Below are 24,356 nucleotides of genomic sequence, written 5' to 3'. Positions count from 1 at the left end.
CGCTTCTTGTTAACACTAAATGAATGCTTCTTGTTAGTGCAAAATGAATAAGTCGAACATGTTCTATTCAATCTATTCCCTCTGCAGAGATGCTGACTGACTTGCTGAGTATTTCCACTATTGTCTGCTTCTATTTTAAATTTTCAGCAGCTCTGGCATTTTGCTTTTGTGTCTTCTATTCATTATAACCTTAATAGAGCAAAAATTCTAAATAGGCAATACAGAAGTGTTGGTAAAATACTAAGTAAACATCTCCGGTGACTAATAGCTCACTGCAGTTCTCATTTACATTAAATATTATTTGCAGTTCAACCAATAATGAGCAGTTTAGAAGGTTTACATGAACTGTGAAAGCTCTGGCATTGAAATGCTTGACTCTTTGTAATCTGGCAAGCACAGTTCTCACCCAGCCTGAGTCGAAGGTCTGGGTAAGATGAAAGTAAATTGCTGGGTTTAAGTTTCACTAATATTTTGTTTTCATTTACCTTGTCTCTGCTTGTAAAATGGCCGCTTCTTCAGCTTCCAGTCTTCGTTTTGCCTCTAGTAAGCGTTGCGCCTCATATTGCTTTTCAACCTCCTTATGTTCTTCATGGAGTCGCATCAATTTTACATGTTCAAGTTCAACTTGAAACATTTCACATCTGAAATGGGAAAATACAAAACTGAACGCTATCTTTGACTTTATTAAGGCTCAAAAAGGAAACATTGCATAGAACTCTGCTATAGTAATAAACAAATAGAGATAAATGCCAGTGTCAAATGTTTATTATTCAACTTCTATGCTGTCATCAACCGGACTGTAAAAAAGCTGTAACTGCCAGAAATATGAAGTGAGCAAGTAAACAAACACTGAAATATAAAATTACATAATATTGTGAAATAACATTTAAATTAATACTACGTTTAAATTATTTACTTTACTAGCTAAAAGCTGAACTAAAAGCTAAAATTTAAATTAACACTGCGTTTAAATTGTGAAGGGTAGGTCGTGCCTCACAAACCTTATTGAGTTCTTTGAGAAGGTGACCAAAGAGGTGGATGAGGGTAAAGCGGTTGATGTGGTGTATATGGATTTCAGTAAAGCGTTTGATAAGGTTCCCCACGGTAAGCTATTGCAGAAAATACAGACACATGGGATTGAGGGTGATTTAGCAGTTTGGATCAGAAATTGGCTAGCTGTAAGAAGACAGAGGGTGGTGGTTGATGGGAAATGTTCATCCTGGAGTTCAGTAACCTAGTGGTGTACCGCAAAATTCTGTTTTGGGGCCACTGCTGTTTGTCATTTTTATAAATGACCTGGATGAGGGCGTAGAAGGATGGGTTAGTAAATTTGCGGATGACACTAAAGTCGGTGGAGTTGTGGACAGTGCGGAAGGATCTTGCAGGTTACAGAGGGACATAGATAAGCTGCAGAGCTGGGCTGAGAGGTGGCAAATGGAGTTTAATGCGGAAAAGTGTGAGGTGATTCATTTTGGAAGGAGTAACAGGAATACAGAGTACTGGGCTAATGCTAAGATACTTGGTAGTGTGGATGAGCAGAGAGATCTGGGTGTCCATGTGCATAGATCCCTGAAAGTTGGCAACCAGGTTGATAGGGTTGTTGAGAAGGCGTACGGTGTGTTAGCTTTTATTGGTAGAGGGATTGAGTTTCGGAGCCATGAGGTCATGCTGCAACTGTACAAAACTCTGGTGCGGCCGCACTTGGAGTATTGCATACAGTTCTGGTTGCCGCAGGAAGGATGTGGAAGCATTGGAAAAGGGTGCAGAGGAGATTTACCAGGATGTTGCCCGATATGGTGGGAAGGTCTTATGAGGAAAGGCTGAGGGACTTGAGGCTGTTTTTGTTAGAGAGAAGAAGGTTAGGAGGTGACTTAATAGAGGCATACAAAATAATCAGAGGATTAGATAGGGTGGACAGTGAGAGCCTTTTTCCTCGGATGGTGATGGCTAGCATGAGGAGACATAGCTTTAAATTGAGGGGTGATAGATATAGGACAGATGTCAGAGGTAGGTTCTTTACTCAGAGAGTAGTAAGGGCGTGGAATGCCCTGCTTGCAACAGTAGTGTACTCGCCAACATTAAGGGCATTTAAATGGTCATTGGATAAACATATGGATGATATTGGAATAGTGTAGGTTAGATGGGCTTTAGATTGGTTTCACAGGTCGGCGCAACATCGAGGGCCGAAGGGCCTGTACTGCGCTGTAATGTTCTATGTACTTAAATACCAACATAACTTAAAAAAACATACAAGGCGGGATTTTATGGCCTCGCTCGACTGGCGACCAGAAAATCCCACCTGAGGTCAATGGACCTTCCTGTTGTCTGCCCCTCGCCCGCTCCGATTCCTATGGCAGGGGATAGAATTCTGCCGAAAGTATTGCACTTAAAATATTCAGATTTCAGATATAAACTGAAAGTAGAAAGTGCAGATGGTAACATCTTCAAATTAGTTTTTGGTTTTAGGATATGTATGTTAATTTGTTCTACTGCTTTACAGCGGCACGGTAGCACAGTGGTTAGCACTGCTGCTTCACAGCTCCAGCGACCTGGGTTCGAGTCCCGGCTTGGGTCACTGTCTGTGTGGAGTTTGCACATTCCCCTCGTGTCTGCGTGGGTTTCCTCCGGGTGCTCCGGTTTCCTCCCACAGTTTAAAGATGTGCGGGTTAGATTGATTGGCCATGCTAAAGTTGCCCCTTCGTGTCCTGAGATGTGCAACTTAGAGGAATTAGTGGGTAAATATGTAGGGATATGGGGGTAGGGCCTGGGTGGGATTGCGGTCGGTACAGACTCGATGGGCCAAATGTCCTCTTTCTGTATTGTAGGGTTTCTATGATTTCTATGATACATTTTGTTTTTATAAGCCCCAGGTTAAACATATAAACATAAAACATATAAAGGGCAAAGAAAAATACAATCAACAAGGTGGGGATTATTCTTCCACTCTTTGTTACCACAGAAGTGGCAAGAGATTCTGCTGGCAAGAAATTTGTTTAAAATCTGTTTTGTTTAAATTTGTCTAAAAATTTGTTTAAAATTTGTTTTAAATTAAATCAGCCGCCTACTATATTCCTTCCATACCTATGACTGTGCGGCCAAATTCCCCTCCAACTCAATTTTCAAGTTTGCTGATGACACCACCGTAGTGGGTTGGATCTCAAACAATGATGAGACAGAGTACAGGAATGAGATAGAGAATAGTGAACTGGTGCGGCAACAACAATCCCTCCCTCAATGTCAACAAAAGGAAGGAAATTGTCATCGACTTCAGGAAGCATAAAGGAGAACGTGCCCCTGTCTACATCAACGGGGATGAATAGAAAGGGTTGAGAGCTTCAAATTTTTGGGTGTCCAGATCACCAACAATCTGTCCTGGCCCCCCCATGCCGACATTATAGTTAAGAAAGCCCACCAACGCCTCTACTTTCTCAGAAGACTAAGGAAATTTGGCATATCAGCTACGACTCTCACCAATTTTTACAGATGCACCATACAAAGCATTCTTTCTGGTTGTATCACAGCTTGGTATGGCTCCTGCTCTGCCCAAGACTGCAAGGAACTGCAAAAGGTCGAAAATGTAGCTCAATCCATCACGCAAACCAGCCTCCCATCCACTGACTCTTTCTACACTTTCCGCTGCCTCGGCAAAGCAGCCAGCATAATTAAGGACCCCACGCACACCGGCATACTCTCTTCCATCTTCTTCCGTCGGGAAAAAGATACAAAAGTCTGAGGTCACATACCGACCGACTCAAGAACAGCTTCTTCCCTGCTGCCATCAGACTTTTGAATGGACCTACCTTGCATTAAGTTGATCTTTCTCTACACCCCTAGCTATGACTGTAACACTACATTCTGCACTCTCTCCTTTCCTTTTCTATGAACGGTATGCTTTGTCTGTATAGCGCACAAGAAACAATACTTTTCACTGTATACTAATACATGTGACAATAATAAATCAAATCAAATCCTGCACCACTTTACTGTGAATACGATGAATGAATTTTGACTGGGTTATTAATATCAAGAAGGGTAATTGGATTTTCCAAGTTGAATACACAAGAAGAAATGGGAAATTCATGAATTCCACTTTAAATTTTAGCACTCTTCCTATAGATTGAACTGACTGCTAACTTAAACATCTCCTTGCAAAGACTAGGGGAATTTCACAGTAACTTCATTGCAGTGTTCATGCAAGCCTTACTTGTGACTGATAAATAAACTTCATTTTAAAGTCATTAAATTTATGAAGTCATTAAAAACTCCAAATCCCACACTGAGTAATGGAGTTGCTGCCAATATTGGCCCCAAGACAATGGAGAATTTCAAAAATATTTAAATAAGCCATCAAACCCACCACTTGGCATTATAAAAAATACAAACCTGTCTACTAAATAGCAGGATCGATAGCTAAATCATATAAGATAGTACTATAACATAAAATGTGCCAATACAGCAAATTTATCACAGGGAAGAACAGTTTCAACTGGCAGAAAGGTTGGTATCCACAGACCACAGATTTAAGATCATTAGGTTAAACAGGTCACGGGGGGAGAGGGGAGGAAGGAAGATGGGGGCTGGAAGATGAGATGAGCAGAATTCTTTTGAATCATTGAGCTATGATCTCTTTTGCTAACTGAATTCCCCACTGTCATATTAAATTAAAATGAGCATTTAATCATTGCAGCATTGTCTGTACGTGCAGTCCCCAATTAGTTTATTCCTCTGAAGGTAGCCCATTATAACTTGATACAATCTGAAGCATTCTCGAGTAACTTGGTATAAATTCCTATAAATAAACAGATCAGCCAAAGAACATGTAATTCTTCAATACCTATGATTTTGGACTTCTGGTTGGGTTATTTTTGTTGAGAAAAGTCACTTCATTTGAATTGTACAGAAAGAACTCACATGAGAATTTGTGAAATTAACCAAAAACAAGATTCCAGGTTAGGGTGGTACACGTCAAAAATTTCCTCTTGGATGTCTTCCTAATGCAATTACTGCATTAATCAAACTGCTGTTTGATCCTTTATCCATATCAACCGACAACAGGAAAATCTCAGTATGAAAAGCTGACATCTACATTGCCCTGTTAGCACCATCAGTGCATCTCACAGACAGCTACAAATACATAAACTGCTTCTGTGACAATTAAAGCATCTGCAGACACCATTGTTCCCTCATCAGTCTATAACTCACTCATTCTCTTGCAATGTCAAAGTAATTTTTGATTGAAGGTCTTCTTCCCCTCGAAGCTCTTCACATATCCGTCTGTGTTGTGCCCGAAGGCGAAACAAAGCAGCACTGGGACAATATCAGGAAAAATGATGAATATTAATAATAACCAAAATTATATCTATACTTTAATCCAATTTTCACCATCTATTCTTCCCACCTTCAACATTTGTCATTGTGGAATTAATTAAACAACAACTTGCATCTATACAGCAATTTTTACTTTGCAAAATGGCCCTATACAATATATATATATAATTATATAGACACATTACATAGAGGAAAATGTTGCTCTATGAAGCACATTACCTTTTTCATGGTACGTTTGAGTTAACTATTGTAGGTGCCAAGCTTCAGCCTCTAAAAAGAGGTGGCTCCTTTTCCTTTATGCTTAGATTAAGGGGAGATGGTGGTATAGTGATAATGTCACTGCAGTAGTAATCCAGAGGCCCAGGCTAATGCTCTGGGAACACTGTTTTAAGCTGGTGGAATTTTAAATTAATTTAATAAATATTGTATATAAAGCTAATCTCAATAATGGTGGCCATGCAAACATTGTCGTAAAATTCCATCTGGTTCACTAATGTCATTAAGGGAAGGAAACTACCCAATCTGACCTACATGTGACTCCAGATCCACAGCAATGTGGTTGGCTCTGAACTGCCCTCTGAAATGGCCTGGCGGGCCACTCACTTCAAGAAACAATGAAGGATGGACAACAAATGCTGGCTTGCCATTAACACCCACATCCCATGATAGAGAATTTTATTTCCCTTCCTCACTTCATCTACTTGGGGGAAAGGTACAAAAGGTCAGATTCCTTTCATGTAAGATCAGAGATATTGCTGTTGAGTAGTGTGTAGCATTGTAATAACGGTGGAAGCTCATTGTCAGAGATGGAGAGAGAGAAATCTAGGCAGGGAAGAAAAGAATCAGTGGTGGACAATGTAAACAGTGGGAAGCGCAGTGAATGAAATTCTCTGATAGAAGCAAAAATAGAAAGTTCCACCAACATAGTCAATGTAACAGAAGTGAGCGGGCCCAAATACAATTAGGAAGGGGAGTGTTCCATATATTCTATATAGAAAGTGGCACAACAGAGATACGTTTCATTCGAAGGAACTGAACCAAAGCAAATCAAGTTCAGATTGCGAGCAAGGTCAACTAAAATAATTTTAAATGTATTTTTGATTCATTTTATGGGATGTGGGTGTCCCTGACTCGGCCAGCATTTATTGCCCATTCCTAATTGCCCTTGAGAAGGTGGTGGTGAGCTGCCTTCTTGAACCACTGCAGTCCCTGAAATATAGATTCACCCACAGTGCTGTTAGGAAGGGATTCCAGGATTTTGACAGTGAAGGAACAGCGATATATTTCTGAGTCAGGATGGTGAGTGACTTGGAGGGCAACCGCCAGATGGTGGTGTTCCCAGGTATCTGCTGCCCTTGTCCTTCTAGATGGATGTGATCGTGGGTTTGAAAGGTGCTGTCCATGAAGCCTTGGTGAGTTCCTGCAGTGAATATTGTAATTGGTACACATGGCTGTCATTGTTTGTCAGTGGTGGAGGGATTGGATGTTTGTGGAAGTAGTACCACTCAAGCGAATGGTTTATCCTAGATGGTGTCAAGCTTCTTAGTTGCACTCATCCAGGCAAGTGGAAAGTATTCTATCACACTCCTGACTTGTGCCTTGTATGGCGGACAGGCTTCGGGTTGTCAGAAGGTAAGTTGCCCTCTGCAGGATTCCCAGCCTCTGTCCTGCTCTTGTAGCTGCAGTATTTAAATGGCTAATATAGTTCAGTTTCTGCCTTCCTCACCATTTAGCTGCAAGCTGATGGACAACTAAGATCTGCCTCATTGTTCCCTGCAAACAGCAGTGCCCTCTTTCTATCCATTATGGGTGGAAAATGGGCTGATGAAATACTAATGAGGCTTGGGAGGTTGAAGAAACTTAGGTCAGTGAATGTCTTTCTCACTCACCGTCTGTTGATCCCCCAACCTTGTTTGAAGTTAAAGTAGACCTCACAGAAGTGTAAAGGATTTGGTGTTGTGATGAATAATGTCTAATTTTTAAGTTGATGTACGTGTTTTTGTGTTAAGGAAAGTAGAGTGGTTCCAATTTCATGTAGGTTTCATATGGGCCTTGGTGGCAAGAGGCCTGGATGGATCTGTGGCTTTAAAGGCCAGTCTTTTGGGGTTGTACAATGAGCTTTTACAACCCCTCAGTTTCAAGAGAATGGATTGAGGGGGTCGAGAGTTCAGGGACTCAAGAGCAAAGTAGAAAAACATCACTAATGCTGAGTGACATTGCTCAAGTGACACAGAGACAGAACAAATCATTGTGGATGTCAGAGAGAGAAGATGGGAAGTTTAAGTTTATTTATTAGTGTCACAATTAGGCTCACATTAACACTGCAAAGTCACCACACTCCAGTGTCTGTTCAGGTACACTGAGGGAGAATTTAGCATGGCTAATGCACCTAACCAGCATGTCTTTTAGACTGTGGGAGGAAACTGGAGCACCCGGAGAAAATTCACTCACCCCAGGGAAAATGTGAAGACTCTGCACAGACAGTGACCCAAGCCGGGAATCGAACCCGGGTCCCTGACACTGTGAGGCAGCAGTGCTAACCACTGTGCCACCTTTTAAACTCTCCTAAAAGAAATACTACAAGACTACTGGGTGAATGGGTTTGGCAAACTTGTGTGTTTGCTCTGCAGTTAAAGTAACAGTGAATTTAAGGTGCAGTTATTTTTGGGTGTCTCAGGGAGAGATACACGTTGGATAAGAAGGATCAAATGAGTACTCAAAAATTCACTGTAAGAAAACCATTTGCACATGTGCTAATCCCAAACAAGGAAGGAACTGTGTCAGTTAGTCTTCACTGGTTTATGTGTCTGTAAAGGAACATTAAGTTGTTCGAAGGTATTTTGAGAGACAGGATCTACAGGCATTTAGAGACGCAAGGACTGATTAGGAACAGTCAGCATGGCTTTGTGAGTGGAAAATCATGTCTCACAAATTTGATTGAGTTTTTTGAAGGGGTAACCAAGAAGGTGGGGCAGTGCAGTTGATGTTGTCTACATGGACTTTAGCAAGGCCTTTGACAAGATACCACATGGTAGGTTGTTGCATGTTAAATCTCACGAGATCCAGGGTGAGGTAGCCAAATGGATACAAAATTGGCTGGATGACAGAAGACAGAGGGTGGTTGTAGAGGGTTGTTTTTCAAACTGGAGACTTGTGACCAGTGGTGTGCCTCAGGGATCGGTGCTGGGTCCTCTGTTATTTGGCATTTATATTAATGATTTGGATGAGAATTTAGTAGGCATGGCTAATAAATTTGCAGATGACACCACGATTGGTGGCATAGTGGATAGTGAAGAAGGTTATCTAGGATTGCAACAGGATCTTGATCAATTGGGCCAGTGGGCTGATGAATGGCAGATGGAGTTTAATTTAGATAAATGTGAGGTGATGCATTTTGGTAGATCGAACCAGGGCAGGACTTATTCAGTTCACGGTAAGGCACTGGGGAGAGTTATAGAACAAAGAGATCTAGGGGTACAGGTTCATAGCTCCTTCAAAGTGGAGTCACAGGTGGGCAGGGTGGTGAAGAAGCCATTCGGCATGCTTGGTTTCATTGGTCAGAATATTGAATACAGGAGTTGGAATGTCTTGTTGAAGTTGTACAAGACATTGGTAAGGCCACACTTGAAATACTGTGTACAGTTCTGGTGACCCTATTATAGAAAGGATATTATTAAACTAGAAAGAGTGCAGAAAAGATTTACTAGGATGCTACCGGGACTTGATGGTTTGAGTTATAAGGAAAGGCTTAATAGACTGGGACTTTTTTCTCTGGAGCATAGGAGGCTTAGGGGTGATCATATAGAGATCTATAAAATAATGAGGGGCATAGATCAGCTAGATAGTCAATATCTTTCCCCAAAGATAGGGGAGTCTAAAACTAGAGGGCATAGGTTTAAGGTGAGAGGGGAAAGATACAAAAGGGTCCAGAGGGGCAATTTTTTCACACAAGGGTGTGAGTGTCTGGAACAAGCTGCCAGAGGTACTAGTAGAGGTGGGTACAATTTTATCTTTAAAAAAGCGTTTAGACAGTTACATGGGTAAGATGGGTATAGAGGGATATGGGCCAAACGCTGGCAATTGGGACTAGCTTAGAGGTTAAAAAAAGGGTAGCATGGACAAGTTGGGCCGAAGAACCTGTTTCCATGCTGTAAACCTCTATGACCCTATGAGTACTGGGAAATTGAATTACCTTAGAACATAGAACATAGAACAGTACAGCACAGAACAGGCCCTTCAGCCCACGATGTTGTGCCAAGCTTTATCTGAAACCAAGATCAAGCTATCCCACTCCCTATCATCCTGGTGTGCTCCATGTGCCCATCCAATAACTGCTAAAATGTACCTAAAGTGTCTGACTCCACTGTCACTGCAGGCAGTCCATTCCACACCCCAACCACTCTCTGCGTTAAGAACCTACCTCTGATATCCTTCCTATATCTCCCACCATGAACCCTATAGTTATGCCCCCTTGTAATAGCTCCATCCACCCAAGGAAATAGTCTTTGAACGTTCACTCTATCTATCCCCTTCATCATTTTATAAACCTCTATTAAGTCTCCCCTCAGCCTCCTCCGCTCCAGAGAGAACAGCCCTAGCTCCCTCAACCTTTCCTCATATGACCTACCCTCCAAACCAGGCAGCATCCTGGTAAATCTCCTCTGCACTCTTTCCAGCGCTTCCACATCCTTCTTCTAGTGAGGCGACCAGAACTGCACACAATATTCCAAATGTGGTCTCACCAAGGTCCTGTACAGTTGCAGCATAATCCCACGGATCTTAAACTCCAACCCCCTGTTAATAAAAGCTAACACACTATAGGTCTTCTTCACAGCTCTATCCACTTGAGTGGCAACCTTTAGAGATCTGTGGATATGGACCCCAAGATCTCTCTGTTCCTCCACAGTCTCCAGAACCCTCCCTTTGACCCTGTAATCCACATTTAAATTTGTCCTACCAAAATTAATCACCTCACATCTATCAGGGTTAAACTCCATTTGACATTTTTCAGCCCAGCTTTGCATCCTATCTATGTCTCTTTGCAGCCTACAACAGCCCTTCACCTCATCCACTACTCCACCAATCTTAGTGTCATCAGCAAATTTACTGATCCACCCTTCAGCCCCCTCCTCTAAGTCATTAATAAAAATCACAAAGAGCAGAGGACCAAGCACTGATCCCTGTAGCACTCCGCTAGCAACCTGCCTCCAATCCGAAAATTTTCCATCCACCACCACCCTCTGTCTTCGATCAGACAGCCAGTTACCTATCCAATCGGCCAACTTTCCCTCTATCCCACACCTCCTCTCTTTCATCATAAGCCGACCATGGGGGACCTTATCAAACGCCTTACTAAAATCCATGTATATGACATCAACTGCCCTACCTTCATCAACACACTTAGTTACCTCCTCAAAAAATTCAATCAAATTTGTGAGGCACGACTTGCCCTTCACGAATCCGTGCTGACTATCCCGGATTAATCCACATCTTTCTAAATGGTCGTAAATCCCATCCCTAAGGACCTTTTCCATCAATTTACCAACCACCGAAGTAAGACTAACCGGTCTATAATTACCAGGGTCATTTCTATTCCCTTTCTTAAACAGAGGAACAACATTCGCCACTCTCCAGTCCTCTGGCACCATCCCCGTGGACAGCGAGGACCCAAAGATCAAAGCCAAAGGCTCTGCAATCTCATCCCTTGCCTCCCAAAGAATCCTAGGATATATTTCATCAGGCCCAGGGGACTTATCGACCTTCAGTTTATTCAAAACTGCCAGTACATCCTCCCTCCTTCTTGTGTTTTTATAGAGAACTTTTTGTCTGGTGTAATATAGTTCATTTTTCTTGTTTTAATAAGTATTTTAATCTTTGTGTTAAAAATTCCACCGACAGACTCCTGTGAATTTGTTCAGTAACTCTCCTCCAGGGTTTCTTAAAACAAAAGTTAGGATCTATCAAGCCAGGATTCACTCTAGGATCTGATTTGTCCAGTAGTAACATCAGTTAGGATCGTAACAGTATCCATGCTAAGGAGGTGAAAATTAGTAAACAGGTGGGTCTGGCGGGGCAGGCCTGTTTGTGAGTACTGGGAAATCGGTGGAAACGGCGAGTACAGGCCTGAGTCAGTGTAGGACATGTAAAGGTCTCTGGAACAAATGAGACCAGCAACTGTCTGAATTTGATTGTTTAGCATTGAATAATGGGGTCATTGTCCAGAGACAACCAGGAAGAGGAGTCAGATTATTGCCAGTTAGCCTCTCGCATAAAGTGATGCAAGTGTCATGCAACAGTGTGCCCTTGTCAGCAGGCTTTGTGATAATGCCAGAGTGCAAACTAAGTGAAAAAGAATGATAAATTCACTCATATCTAACTCTATCTGAAGGGCGTAGAGAACGTCAGTCAACCAATGTGAAAGCAGCTCTCACTGCAATGATTGTGAAAAGGAAAAAAGGTCAGAAAGAGAACTCTGAAAATTACTGGAGATAGAAGTTCAGAATAATGCTGCACAAATATTAGTGTGCAATAATCATTTTCTAAGTAGGTCAACAACTGCATGAAAATAAAACAGAATAATGCAAGAACCTGAACACACTAATATCATGGCCCAAAATTTCACAGCCAATTTGTACAATTTCAAACACATTTAATTTGGATTTATATTATCCCCTGACTAGTGAATACATAAGAACATAAGAACATAAGAAATAGGAGCAGGAGTAGGCCATCTAGCCCCTCGAGCCTGCCCCGCCATTCAATAAGATCATGGCTGATCTGACGTGGATCAGTACCACTTACCCGCCTGATCCCCATAACCCTTAATTCCCTTACCGATCAGGAATCCATCCATCCGCACTTTAAACATACTCAGCGAGGTAGCCTCCACCACCTCAGTGGGCAGAGAATTCCAGAGATTCACCACCCTCTGGGAGAAGAAGTTCCTCCTCAACTCTGTCTTAAACCGACCCCCCTTTATTTTGAGGCTGTGTCCTCTAGTTTTAACTTCCTTACTAAGTGGAAAGAATCTCTCCGCCTCCACCCTATCCAGCCCCCGCATTATCTTATAAGTCTCCATAAGATCCCCCCTCATCCTTCTAAACTCCAACGAGTACAAACCCAATCTCCTCAGCCTCTCCTCATAATCCAAACCCCTCATCTCCGGTATCAACCTGGTGAACCTTCTCTGCACTCCCTCCAATGCCAATATATCCTTCCTCATATAAGGGGACCAATACTGCACACAGTATTCCAGCTGCGGCCTCACCAATGCCCTGTACAGGTGCATCAAGACATCCCTGCTTTTATATTCTATCCCCCTCGCAATATAGGCCAACATCCCATTTGCCTTCTTGATCACCTGTTGTACCTGCAGACTGGGCTTTTGCGTCTCATGCACAAGGACCCCCAGGTCCCTTTGCACGGTAGCATGTTTTAATTTGTTTCCATTGAGATAGTAATCCCATTTGTTATTATTTCCTCCAAAGTGTATAACCTCGCATTTCTCAACGTTATACTCCATTTGCCATATCCTCGCCCACTCACTCAGCCTGTCCAAATCTCTCTGCAGATCTTCTCCGTCCTCCACACGATTGTGATTCTGTTGATACTTATCAGAACTGGTTGACTTAAAAGGAAAAATATCTTAGTTCCAAACCTGACGTTGTCATAAAACCTGCTGACATAAGGGAGCACTGTTGCATGGCACAGGATCTCTGTGGATGAGGAATCCACTACTGAACATGACCCATTATTGATCAAGCAACAGTCACTTCGTAAACTATTGCTGATCTCATCGCATTCCATGCAAAATTAACAATTTCAATGGGTTTGTATAGAATAACAGCAATTTAGCTCAGATTTTGTCATTTCTAGGAGGGACTTTAAGTTTAACCCTAAAATCAGTGAACCCAAAATTTCAAATGAGTGGGTACATGGTGACAATGATTGGAGTTTGAAATGTAGCCCAGTTCCACTCAGCCTTCGCTAATGCTCCTACAAAGTGGCCTGGGATGTTTCATTATGTTAAAGCTGCTCTATAAATGCATCTTGTTCTTTGACGTTTTTCTGGGTGACATTTCCACCCATTCCACCCCCACCCCCGCGTACATGGTACCTCAGGAGTTCCACCCATTTCATCTTTGCAACAGAAATTTTGATACCTGAGAACTCTTGTTCATTCTGATGAAACCTTTCAAAATGTCTCAAATCTTCAACAGGGAAAAAATTATTGATGTTTTTCTTCAGCCTACAAAGGGTCTTAGGGAACCTCTGATGCAGTTACTTTTGAAGAAGGGCAGGGAAATTCACTATCACATCCTGGTTGATGTTTGCCTCTCAACCAATATCGCCAAAGAATAATTATCTTGTCCCTATCGCATTATTGTTCTTGCAACCTTGCTGTGTGCAATATTAGCTGCAGCATTACCTACATCACACCTGTGACTATTGTCAGGAACCAGATCAGAAACTCCAAGGTATATTATGAAGTTATGCTAGACCCCAACTATTTTTGGCATTAGTGCGAGCATAAGGTGATTCACTCCAGGTGTGATTCTATTGATCCACTAGGAAGTTTTTTATTAAAACAAAATTTATTTAACAACACAGTTAAAATATATCAAAAAGAATGAGCATAATTTTTACCAATTGAAATATCTAAACATGATAAGGTACAATTCTTAACTGCTAGCTATTTCTATTAGTTCCAATTTAAGCAATATCCCCATAGACATAAACACTTCAGAATCAGTTAGCAAGACACACAGGCTTATGTGAATTTTCAGTCCTTCAGCATTTTAACCCCTCGAGATAGAGGTACAGAGAGAGACACCTGTCTTCTGACTCTCAGACAGCAGTGTCCGGAGGAAAACCTGTCTTCATACAGCAGAACTCCAGTGTGAGAGAGAAAAGGAGAAAACACCTTTTGCCATTTGCAGACCTCTAGAAGGGGATGCTTATTTTCTAGCAGGTCCCCAGACTTCAATTTCCAGAAAGAAAGAGAGAGAGAGAAAAAGAGCTACTATTTGTTTCCAAATTCAAACGGCAACTGCCTGTTTTGTTTCTCCCTGCAAGCCCAGCTCCATCCAGTAATATGATTTTCATGTCAATCAATCTAATCAAACCCTACTCTGAAAACACCAGGGAACAACTCTAAGAATAACAATAATGCATTAGCCCAGATTAAAACAAGCACTCCAATAATTAGGAGCAGTTAACCTTCTGCAGAATGAGCAGGTTCTGCAACCGGCTGTAGACAATTCAGCAACACTAAACAGAGCTGGCTTATAAAGACAACCTTCACCAGAAACATGATATAAAATAAAAAAAATTTAAAGACACAGTATCGTCACATTACACTTTAAAACTATTTTATTGGCTGCAAATTCCCTGGGATATCCTGAAGGTGGGAAACTATATCGATGCAAGTTATTTTTTCAATCTAATATACCTGCAAGGTTTCAAAGTTCATTATTTATACAATATTTTCAAAAACTGAATTGAAAACCAGACTGAATTTTAGATGTCAAAACAATTTAAATGATATCAAGATTATGAATCTCTACTCCTATTGTGCAGCCAACACCAAGGTGCGTCTTTATCCTAGAATTAAGTTGGTTCCCATGCTGTGAGAATAAGGAAAAAAGAGAAAGAGAGACAAGCTGGGAACATACTAAGAAAACTGAACAAATTGATGAATTTGGTTAACATAGCCACCAAACATTATTAAATTCACTGGGTGTTGGAAGAATCTGATTCATACAGATGTGTGATATTAACTACATAGCAGAAAGATCACGTACTTGTTGTTGGTAGTTTGCTGCTCTTGAATATCTTCCTCCACCTTCTTCTTCTCTTTCTCCAAAGTTTCTAGCCTCCTGCAACATTCTTTTAATTCTTCTCTAAAATTAGAAAATATGTCAGGTGAAGGAATATGTAGACAGCCTTCAAAACAATGCAGCAAACATTTCAGGAAATTCTATTATTCCAGCAGAATTTGTAAGTTGCATTTAGACCTAGTGAAACTGTAAAAGTTAAACGCTGAGGTTGCATTTCAACATCAACATTTTAAAAAAGCAACAATTATGCTTTTCAATTTAGCCACAGGACACAGTCATGCTGAAATTACCAACATGCGAATGCGGAACATTTTCAGACAAAATTCCTCACTCTTACTTTAGAGGTGTCATTAACCTATTTACTTGTAACAGGTTAACACCTCATTAGGAGAGTGCAAAGAGGAATTTACTTTTATAATTTACAGTGCAATTTTGGAGCCAACTGAATTCGAAAGATGTTCTGGTTTTGTACATTTTAGGATTTTGTTTAATAATTACTAGCCTAGAGCGAAGGATTGGGAGAAAGTTCGATTAGATTCTTCATCTCGATAAATACAAAGAAAAGCAACAAATTGAAAAAATGGATAGAAGAAAATAAAGGTTGCTGGGTGAAACAAAGGCCAGGATTTTCCGGCCCTGCTGTGGCGGGACTGCTGTGAGGATTGCAGTGGGCCAACCAAAGGTCCACAGTCCGGATGGTCCAGGTGGTGGGTGGGGGCCGGAAAATCCCGCCCAATATTACCGCACAAATTTTTCCCCCATTTTACACCTCACCTCTGCCATCTAAAACTTGCTGGCTGGTGTTCCAACATCTTTTTCAGGAATCTAATTTCTCACTTATATTCAAATAATTCCCCAACATCTTGACAAAGTTAAAAAATACATTTTAGTTAAGTGAGAAATTACTCTCATTTGTTTTGATTAGCAGAGAACTTTTATTTATTTCTATAATTAAATGACTCTGCAAAGTGCAAGAAAAATTGGTAATCAAGTTTGAAAAATATTTTATCCTCATGCACTTGAAATCATGGCCGAAATTCTACCGCCTCACCCACCCCAGAATCGGGGCGGGCGAGGCTCGCAGAACGGAATTCTCCGTTGGCCTCGGGCGGGATTTTCTAAGCCTCGCCCGAGCGAAGTCATGAAATCCCGCTCCATGTAACTTCCGTGTTTTATCTGTCTCATCTTAGACTTTTCAAATTGTTGGTTTAAAAAAAACCTTAACAATTATAGTGTAGTGTAAAAGATGAATATGTTACAAACTTTAATCATACATTGGTACAAACTTAAAGTTGCTTTTATTCTGAAAATGTGCCAGTTTTAAGAATCGAGCCATATATTTTGTATCCAGCAGGTCATTTTTAAAAATTCACTTGCGGGATGTGGCCATCACTGGTTGGACCAGCATTTATTGCCAATCCATAATTGCCCTTGAGAAGGTGGTGGTGAGCTGACCTCTCGAACAGCTGCAGTCCCGGAGGTGTCGGTACACCCATAGGGTGGGAGTTCCAGAAGTTTGATGGAATGTCAGTTAAGGAACTTTAAGAGTTTTGGACTCGGGCCCACAGATATCCAAGGCAGGGAGTCGACTATTTTAAGATAGTTTATAAAGAAACAAAAATTTAGATAGGATGCAATCACTAATTGGACAGAAAAATTATATGACCCACGACAGGTGAGAATGGTTTACTGATCCCAGAGGATGGACGAATGGTTGGCAGAGTGTGTGTTGATCTCAGTAGTTTGTGATGACAGCATTCTGCTCTCTCATCAAAGTGTTAGGAAACTCAGCCCTGGTCTTGCTCCTCCACCTCTGGACCATCTTCTATTTGAAGGTAGCTGCCCAAAGAGCACTGCCACCTCAACTGCTTCTCTGCCGCATACCACTAGTGTAACACCAATATATATATATATACCCTTTTTTGGGGCTGGTAGTTTACCCGTTGTTTACCCAGTGACAGTTATTTATCTAACTATTTTGATCAATAAATACAGGACAGGTACAAACGTCAGGGTTGCTACTACTGCTCCTGTTCGTCATCAAGGTCAGCTTTTTAATTTCCATCATATTCTGGTCCTTTCTAAACAATTGCTTAGATCAGGGGCACCACAGGATGGTACTCTAACAGCTTAGGAATGTCAACATGACAGCCTGAACCAAGTGACCTGCCTGTTTCCAAAGACTGTTTAAAATTGTTGTCTTTTTAGAAAGATTTTTAGGGGGTTTTATATTATGCAGAAAATACCTTTAGATTAAAGATCCCAATTTCATACAAACGGCAATATATGTCCAGCACAAATTGGTGAGTGGTTTGGACAGGAGCTGCTTGGTTGCGGTGCTCCTGTGTGTCTGATGCTCATGATCTGCTAGGTCATAGAGGTGGCAGCTTTGAAATGTGCTGCCCAAGGAACCTTGGTGAGTTCCTGCAGTTCATTTTGTAGATGGTACACACTGCCACCATTGTGCTTTGGTAATGGAGGCAATGAATGCTTACAATGGTGAATGGGGTTCCAATCAAGTAGTCTGCTTTGCTCTGGATGGCGTCATTATTCTTGGGAGTTGTCAGAGCCGCACTCATCCAGGCAAGTAGAGAATATTCCATCACATTCTTGACTTGTGCCTTGTAGATGGCGGATAGGCTTTGACGAGTTAGGAATTGAGTTATTCTCTGCAGCATTCCAAGCCTCTAACCAGCTCTTAGAACCATAGAGACCCTACAGTGTTGGAGGCCATTCGGCCCATCGAGGCTGCACTGACTCTCTGAAAGAGCATCCCGCCCAGGTCAACCATCTCTGTACACAGTTCATGTAAACCAATAGGCAAAATGTGGTAAGCCACTGCACACTCTGAAACCAAGTGAGAGATGCCACCCAAAAAAAATGTTGTGGAAATCTCATCAAATCGCCCAGATGCTTGTCACACTATGAGCCAATTAGAATCACTGGAATTCTGGCTTTCACACGAGAGTTTCCAAACTCCACTCACAAAGAAAACATTTTGAAATCTTCTCTCACACAAGGCTCTCTCAGATGCCTTCACTGAGGATCCACATCCAGGATTTCAACCTCTCCTTTCAGTATTCCTGTACCCTGGATTGCCACGTGCATTCAAGCTTCCGCCAACAGGATACTACTGCTTCACAGGCTGTATTAAGGTGTCATCAACCTTAGGATAACTTCAGATGCCTGATTTCTGCTAGCCTGGTCAGCACCTTGCAGCTCTGTCTTTCAATGGGAGTCTCTCTCTGCCCCTTGCCTTAAGTAAGAAGTCTCACAACACCAGGTTAAAGTCCAACAGGTTTATTTGGAATCACGAGCTTTCAGAGTGACTCACCTGATGAAGGAGCAGTTCTCCGAAAGCTCGTGGCTCCAAATAAGCCTGTTGGACTTTAATCTGGTGTTGTGAGACTTCTTACTGTGCCCACCCCAGTCCAATGCTGGCATCTCCATATCATGGCTCCCACCTTGCCTTAACTTCATGAACAGTACCTTGTTCGGGTTTTGATTCTCTGTCCCACTGACTTCAATCTTCCTGCACTCCTTTCATTAACTGATTTCTGGAATTTTCTGTACCTTAGCTTCGGGTACTTGCTTACTGCCCTTTACTTTGTCCTGCCTGTACTGGCAGCTTCTGTTCATGTTTCTGGGCTACATGGTTCAAACTGAACTCTAACTGCTTCTGTTTTTCAGTTTGGATCTCTGGTTGCGAAGTAACAGCTTAGTTTTTTTTAAACCCCTGAATTGCTTTTATGTTGTAAACCTGTAATTGCAATGCAGGAAAAGTTAAAAGTGAAACTACAGACTTGTAGGCATCTCTATCTAACATGAAACCAAACTGAAGTTTTAATCACCACTTTTAACATTTAAGAAAAACTTGGACAGGTACATGGATGAGAGGGGTGTGGAGGGATATGGTCCAGGTGCAGGTCAGTGGAACTAGGCAGAAAAATGGTTCGGCACAGCCAAGAAGGGCCAAAAGGCCTGTTTCCGTGCTGTAATGTTCTATGGTTCCATGGTTCTTAGAACAAATACAAAAACACAAAGTAATCTTAAATTTAAATCTTATTCCTAACACACACAATAAAAATATAAATTCTCAAACCTTCTCTATTTCTTAACAACTGACGTTGACCTACTAGGTATCAGAGGTTGGGGCTTTGGAAGGTGCTGACGTTGGAACCTTGGTGAATTGCAGCAGTGAATTATGTAGATCATACACATTGCTGCCACTGTGCATCACTGAGCCTTATGGTGGGGGGGGGGGGGAATTCATTTATTTGTAGTGGTGGGCAGGGGAGAGCAGATGTGGGAGCTGGGGATGTTGGCGATGGCCATGAGGGGGAGGTGGGGGGAGATGGGTGCCGGCATTGACTGTGTGGGTGGGGTGTGGAGAAATGCTGGCTCCAATGGGGGGTGGTTACTTATTGCTTTGATCGGGGCATCCTTTAAACATGGTGCCCTGGCTTCAGTGCAGCCGGGCTGTGCCAGGGTGTTGAGGCCCCACCCCCCTGCATGATGGCATGAAGCATGCCTATCTGTTTTATTGAGAAATATGCCGTTTTTTTCACTGGAACCAACACTCTGCCATTTTTTGGTAAGATCCCCCCCCCCCCCGCCTCTTCCTGGAGTTTTACTCAAGTTACACCTAGTGGCCTTAATGACAGAGGTTACTTTATTTTTTAAATAGCTTTGCTTAGGAGAAAACAGCTTTGCTCAAGCATTTCCATACACCTAATAAGAAATGGCCATCTGAAGATAAACGGTTAAACACTCCTTCGTATATAATAGATTCTGTGGTACCTTGTAGAACACTTCTTTCAATTTTATCACGACTAAAAGATGAACAAAAATAATTTTCCAACATAAAGGTGGCAATAGAAACCGGTATATAAACCTGTAACAAAATGACATACTGTAAGATCTTTCTATTAATTTCAAACTGAAATATTCAGTGCTTCAATCCTAAAGGCATAGTCATTCCTCCTAATTATCAAAATCTCCAAACTGTGCTGGGAATTACCAGCTTCTATAATGTAAACATATTAAGAGAGCCTGGAGCAGATTAGGTCAGGCATAAAGTTTGTGAAACTGATTTCTGTCTATAGTCAAAATGGCTCCACAGCCGAACCTCCAGGTTTTGCGTTCCGTATGCTTCAGCCATCCATCAAAAAAATTAAATTACTCAGGAGTTTGGCAAATGCTCATTTTCTAAAACAAGGTCACGACATCAATATTCAGATCACACCCCATGGAGAAAAGGAGCAATGATCTGATGGGCCAAATGGCCTGTTTCTCTCTTGGGATTTATTTTTGTATTACACGTCTGTGGTGTTGAAAAATCTCAACCTTGATTTGCTTGCTGGTAATTTTGTGTAACTAGAGCGATAGACTACTGTAAGCAAATAAAAAGAGGCAGCACAATGAGCCAATGGCAATACTCAACACCTTCAGACGTTGCCAATAAGCTAATTTATGAACAACTAAATATTCTGTTAGCAATATTTGAGAGCTCGTGTGTCATTCCACTATCAAATATTTTAACAGGCACATTCACTTTGAACGGGTTAATTTATCTGTTAAAATAGCAGACAGAAATGTGATGGAAATGTGTTAAGTATTCATGCATTAATATTACATGTTAATTTCTAAGCTACTATTGATAACGTTTTAAGAATTATTTAAGACTGTTACATCTGTTGTTACATCAGTCATCTACTCATTTTGCTGAAATACATGAGAGGATACAGAGCCACATGAAAGCAGCTGTGTACAGTGAATGCAGAGAAACAGAAAGTCCAGGTTCCAAAACACACGTAGTTTCTTTGTGATATGTGCATCCCTTAAGGACAAAGTGACATATTACATAATATATAATATATAAATAACACATACACACAGGTGACACATGGAGATATTAAAATGGCAATGAGATATAGACCAGAAAGACGCTGGGGAAAGGAATGTAATAAAGGAAAACACAATTTTGGACCCCTGAAGGAAATCAGCCTAACTTTCGGACCAGAACAGAAGGAGGCCATTTGGCCTATCATGTCCATGCCATTCAACAAAGATCTGACTACACTGATCCCATTTTCCAGCACTTGGTCCATCACCCTGAAGGTCATGGCAGTACTTGTGAATATCTAAATACTCCTTAAATGTTGGGAGAAATTTTGACAGCCACCCTTTCAGGCAAAGAGTTCCAAACTCCCACCACCCTCTTAATGAAAAAGTTTCTTCTCAACTCCCCTCTTAGCCTTCTACTTCTTACCTTCAGTCTATGCCCCCTGGTTACTGACCCCTCTACTCATGGAAAAAGTACCTTCTATGCCTAATCGGGGCATTATCCTATGCCCCGATTATCTTATACATCTCTATCAGGTCACCTCTCAACTTTTGTTGCTCTAAGGAAAACAGTGCCAGCCTATCCAATCTTTCCTCATAGCTCAGATCCTCCAGGCCAGGCAGCATCCTGGTAAATCTCCTCTGCACCCTCTCCAATGCAGTCACATTCTTCCTATAACGTGGTGACCAGAAAGGCATGCAGTATTCCAGTTGTGGCCGAACCCATGTTTTATACAGTTCCAACATGACCGCTCTTCTCATACTCTATGCCTCGGTTAACACAGGCAAATATCCCTATGCCTTCTTAATCACCTTATATACCTGCCCTGCCAGTTTCAGGGATCTGGGGATATGCACTCTGATCTTCAGTACTTTCCAGGGTCCTATCATTCATAGTGTAATCCTTTACCTTGTTAGCTCTCTTCAAGTGCTTTACCTCACACCCTACCAGGCTGAATTCCATTTGCCATTACTCTGCCCACCTGACCAGTACATTGATATCCTCCTGCAGCCTATGCTACCCTCCTCACTATCTACCAATCTTCCAACTTTCGTGTCATCTGCAAACTTCTTGATAATTATCCCTACATTTAAGTCCAAATCATTAATGTACACCACAAATAGTAAGGTCCCACCACTGAGCCCTGCAGAACTCTACGACAAACATCATTCTACCATCAAGCTCTGCTTCCTGCCTCTCAGCCAATTTTGAATCCAATGTAACATTTTGTCTTGGATCCTATGGGCATTCTTGACCAATCTGCCACAAGGGACCTTATCAAAAGCCTTGCTAAAGTGCATAGAGACTACATCAAATGCATTACCCTCATCAGAACTCCTGGTTACCTCTTCAAAAAATTCAGAATTATTCCTCTTCCTCCATACCAAAATGGTAACTTTGAAACCCCTAGTTTCAGCAGGTGTATGAGAACAATGGAAAAGCAAAGATGAACAAGATAATGTTCAACCTGTCCGTTCATGTATATTTACAAATGTTGATAAAAAAATTAGAATCCAGATGCTACAAGTGTACATCAGCAAAATTACAGATCTGAGTCAACCAAATGAACATTAAAAGACATCAAGGGTTGAATTTTATAATGGGCAGGGGTGCAAAATTGGGTGCCATGGCAGCGGCACTGTATCCTACCCACCCCTCATCCCCTCACAGGTACTTTACTTATGGTGAAGGAGACTTTAAGCAGCCACTCGCCCAGGAGTCAAACAAAGCCCTTAGGTGGCCAATTTATGGCCACTTGGTGCCTCCACCTGCCACCACTAGGGTTTTTCCCAAGTTAGCCATGGTTCAGCTGGCAGCACTCTTGCCCTTGAATCACAAAGTTCTGGATACAGTCCCATTTACAGCTTGAGCACAAAATTCAAGGTTGACCCACCAGTGTAGCATACTGAGAAAATTGTACACAGAATTTCAAATGTGACCTTTAACCGAGGCTTGGGTGGATTAAAAGGATTCCATGGTACTATTCTGAAGAAAAGCAGGGGAGTTATTCCCGATGTCCTAGCCAATATTCATCCCTCAATCAACAGCAGTACACTGGGTCATTATCTGTTTCTGGGAGTTTGCTGAGTGCATATTGGCTGCTGTGTTTCCTACATTAAAACAGTAACAACACTTGAAAAATACTTCATTGGCTGTGGAGTGCTTTGAGACATCTGGTGGTCATGAAAAGCATGATGTAAATGCCAATCTTTCCTTTTTTTCTCTTTTTCTAGGGATTTGCTATTGCCCCAATAGTGCTACAAGAAAGCTGCTGGCTGTTTGATTAGCTGGCAGCTCTTGAAGGTGGGATTTCCTCTTGAACAGGGGAAGAAGTTCCACCTCAAACTAATTAAAGACCCAACAGCCATGAAATGGGAGAAGAAGTCTGTTCAGATAAAGGACAGCTGAAGACTGAAATTAGTGGAACAGTTTTAGAAACAGGTAAACATACAAAAAATGAATTACATCGAATGTATAGAGCAGAAACAGGCCAACTGGTCTATATATAATTGTCGGTGCTTCTGATAAGCCTTCTCCATCTCGGTCTTCCATTTTTGGCTCTGTGCCAGTTTTTGTCAGGTTACACTCCAGAGAAATGTGCTTTACGATGTAAAGGTGTTACTGATGTGCAGGTTCTTGTTGTTGTGCTTATTCTAACCCTATCAGAATATCCTACTATTTTTGTCTACTTGTCCAGTTTCTCCTTAGATGTATCTATGCTATTTACCTCAATTGCACCATTTGGCAGCAAATTCTACAGTTTAACCACTATTTGGGTAAAGACGTTTTATCAGAATTCCCTATTGGATTTGTTAGTGACTATCTTGTATCTACGAGCCTGAGTTTTGGACTCATCCACAAGTGAGGGGAGGCGGTAGAGACCAAGGGTAATGGCCCCGGGATCCAGGTTCAATTCCCACAATGGGAAATTGTGAAATGTAAATTCAATGAAAATCTGGAATTAAAAGTCTGATGCTGACCATGAAGCAGCTGTCGATTGTTCTAGAACCTGTCAATGCCTGTCAACCCTACAAAGTCCTCCTTACTAACATCTGGGTTTTGTCTCAGACTAGTCAAAGGGAGTTGTCCCAGGAGTCCTCAACATCGACTCCAGGATGTCTCATGGCATCAGATCAAACAGGAGCAAGGAAATCTTCTGTTGGTTATCATGCATTGCATGCCGCCCCTCCTATCCACCTATTCCCCTCTTTCCCCCCCCCCCCACAACTGATGAATCAGTACTGCTCCATGTTGAACAAGACTTGGAGAACATCACTGAGGGTGAAAGAACGTACTCTGGGTTGGGGACTTCAATGTCCATCACCAAGAGTGACACACCATTG

The 24,356-nt window shown here is 41.7% G+C and overlaps 1 protein-coding gene across 1 annotated transcript in view; it reads right to left on the bottom strand.

Annotated features, from left to right (window-relative positions):
* cfap74 (cilia and flagella associated protein 74) overlaps positions 1-24,356 on the bottom strand; it is a 216,799-nt gene that overhangs the window by 126,810 nt on the left and 65,633 nt on the right. Inside the window, 3 exon segments of the mRNA XM_078239710.1 lie at positions 482-641; positions 5,203-5,307; positions 15,132-15,230. Of these exon segments, the coding sequence (XP_078095836.1) occupies positions 482-641; positions 5,203-5,307; positions 15,132-15,230 (364 nt within the window).

The sequence above is a fragment of the Mustelus asterias genome, chromosome 22 (genome assembly GCF_964213995.1).
Source record: "Mustelus asterias chromosome 22, sMusAst1.hap1.1, whole genome shotgun sequence".
NCBI classification, from domain to species: Eukaryota; Metazoa; Chordata; class Chondrichthyes; order Carcharhiniformes; family Triakidae; genus Mustelus; species Mustelus asterias.
Note: the sequence above shows the minus strand (reverse complement) of the source record. Positions and strands in the feature narration are given on the sequence as shown.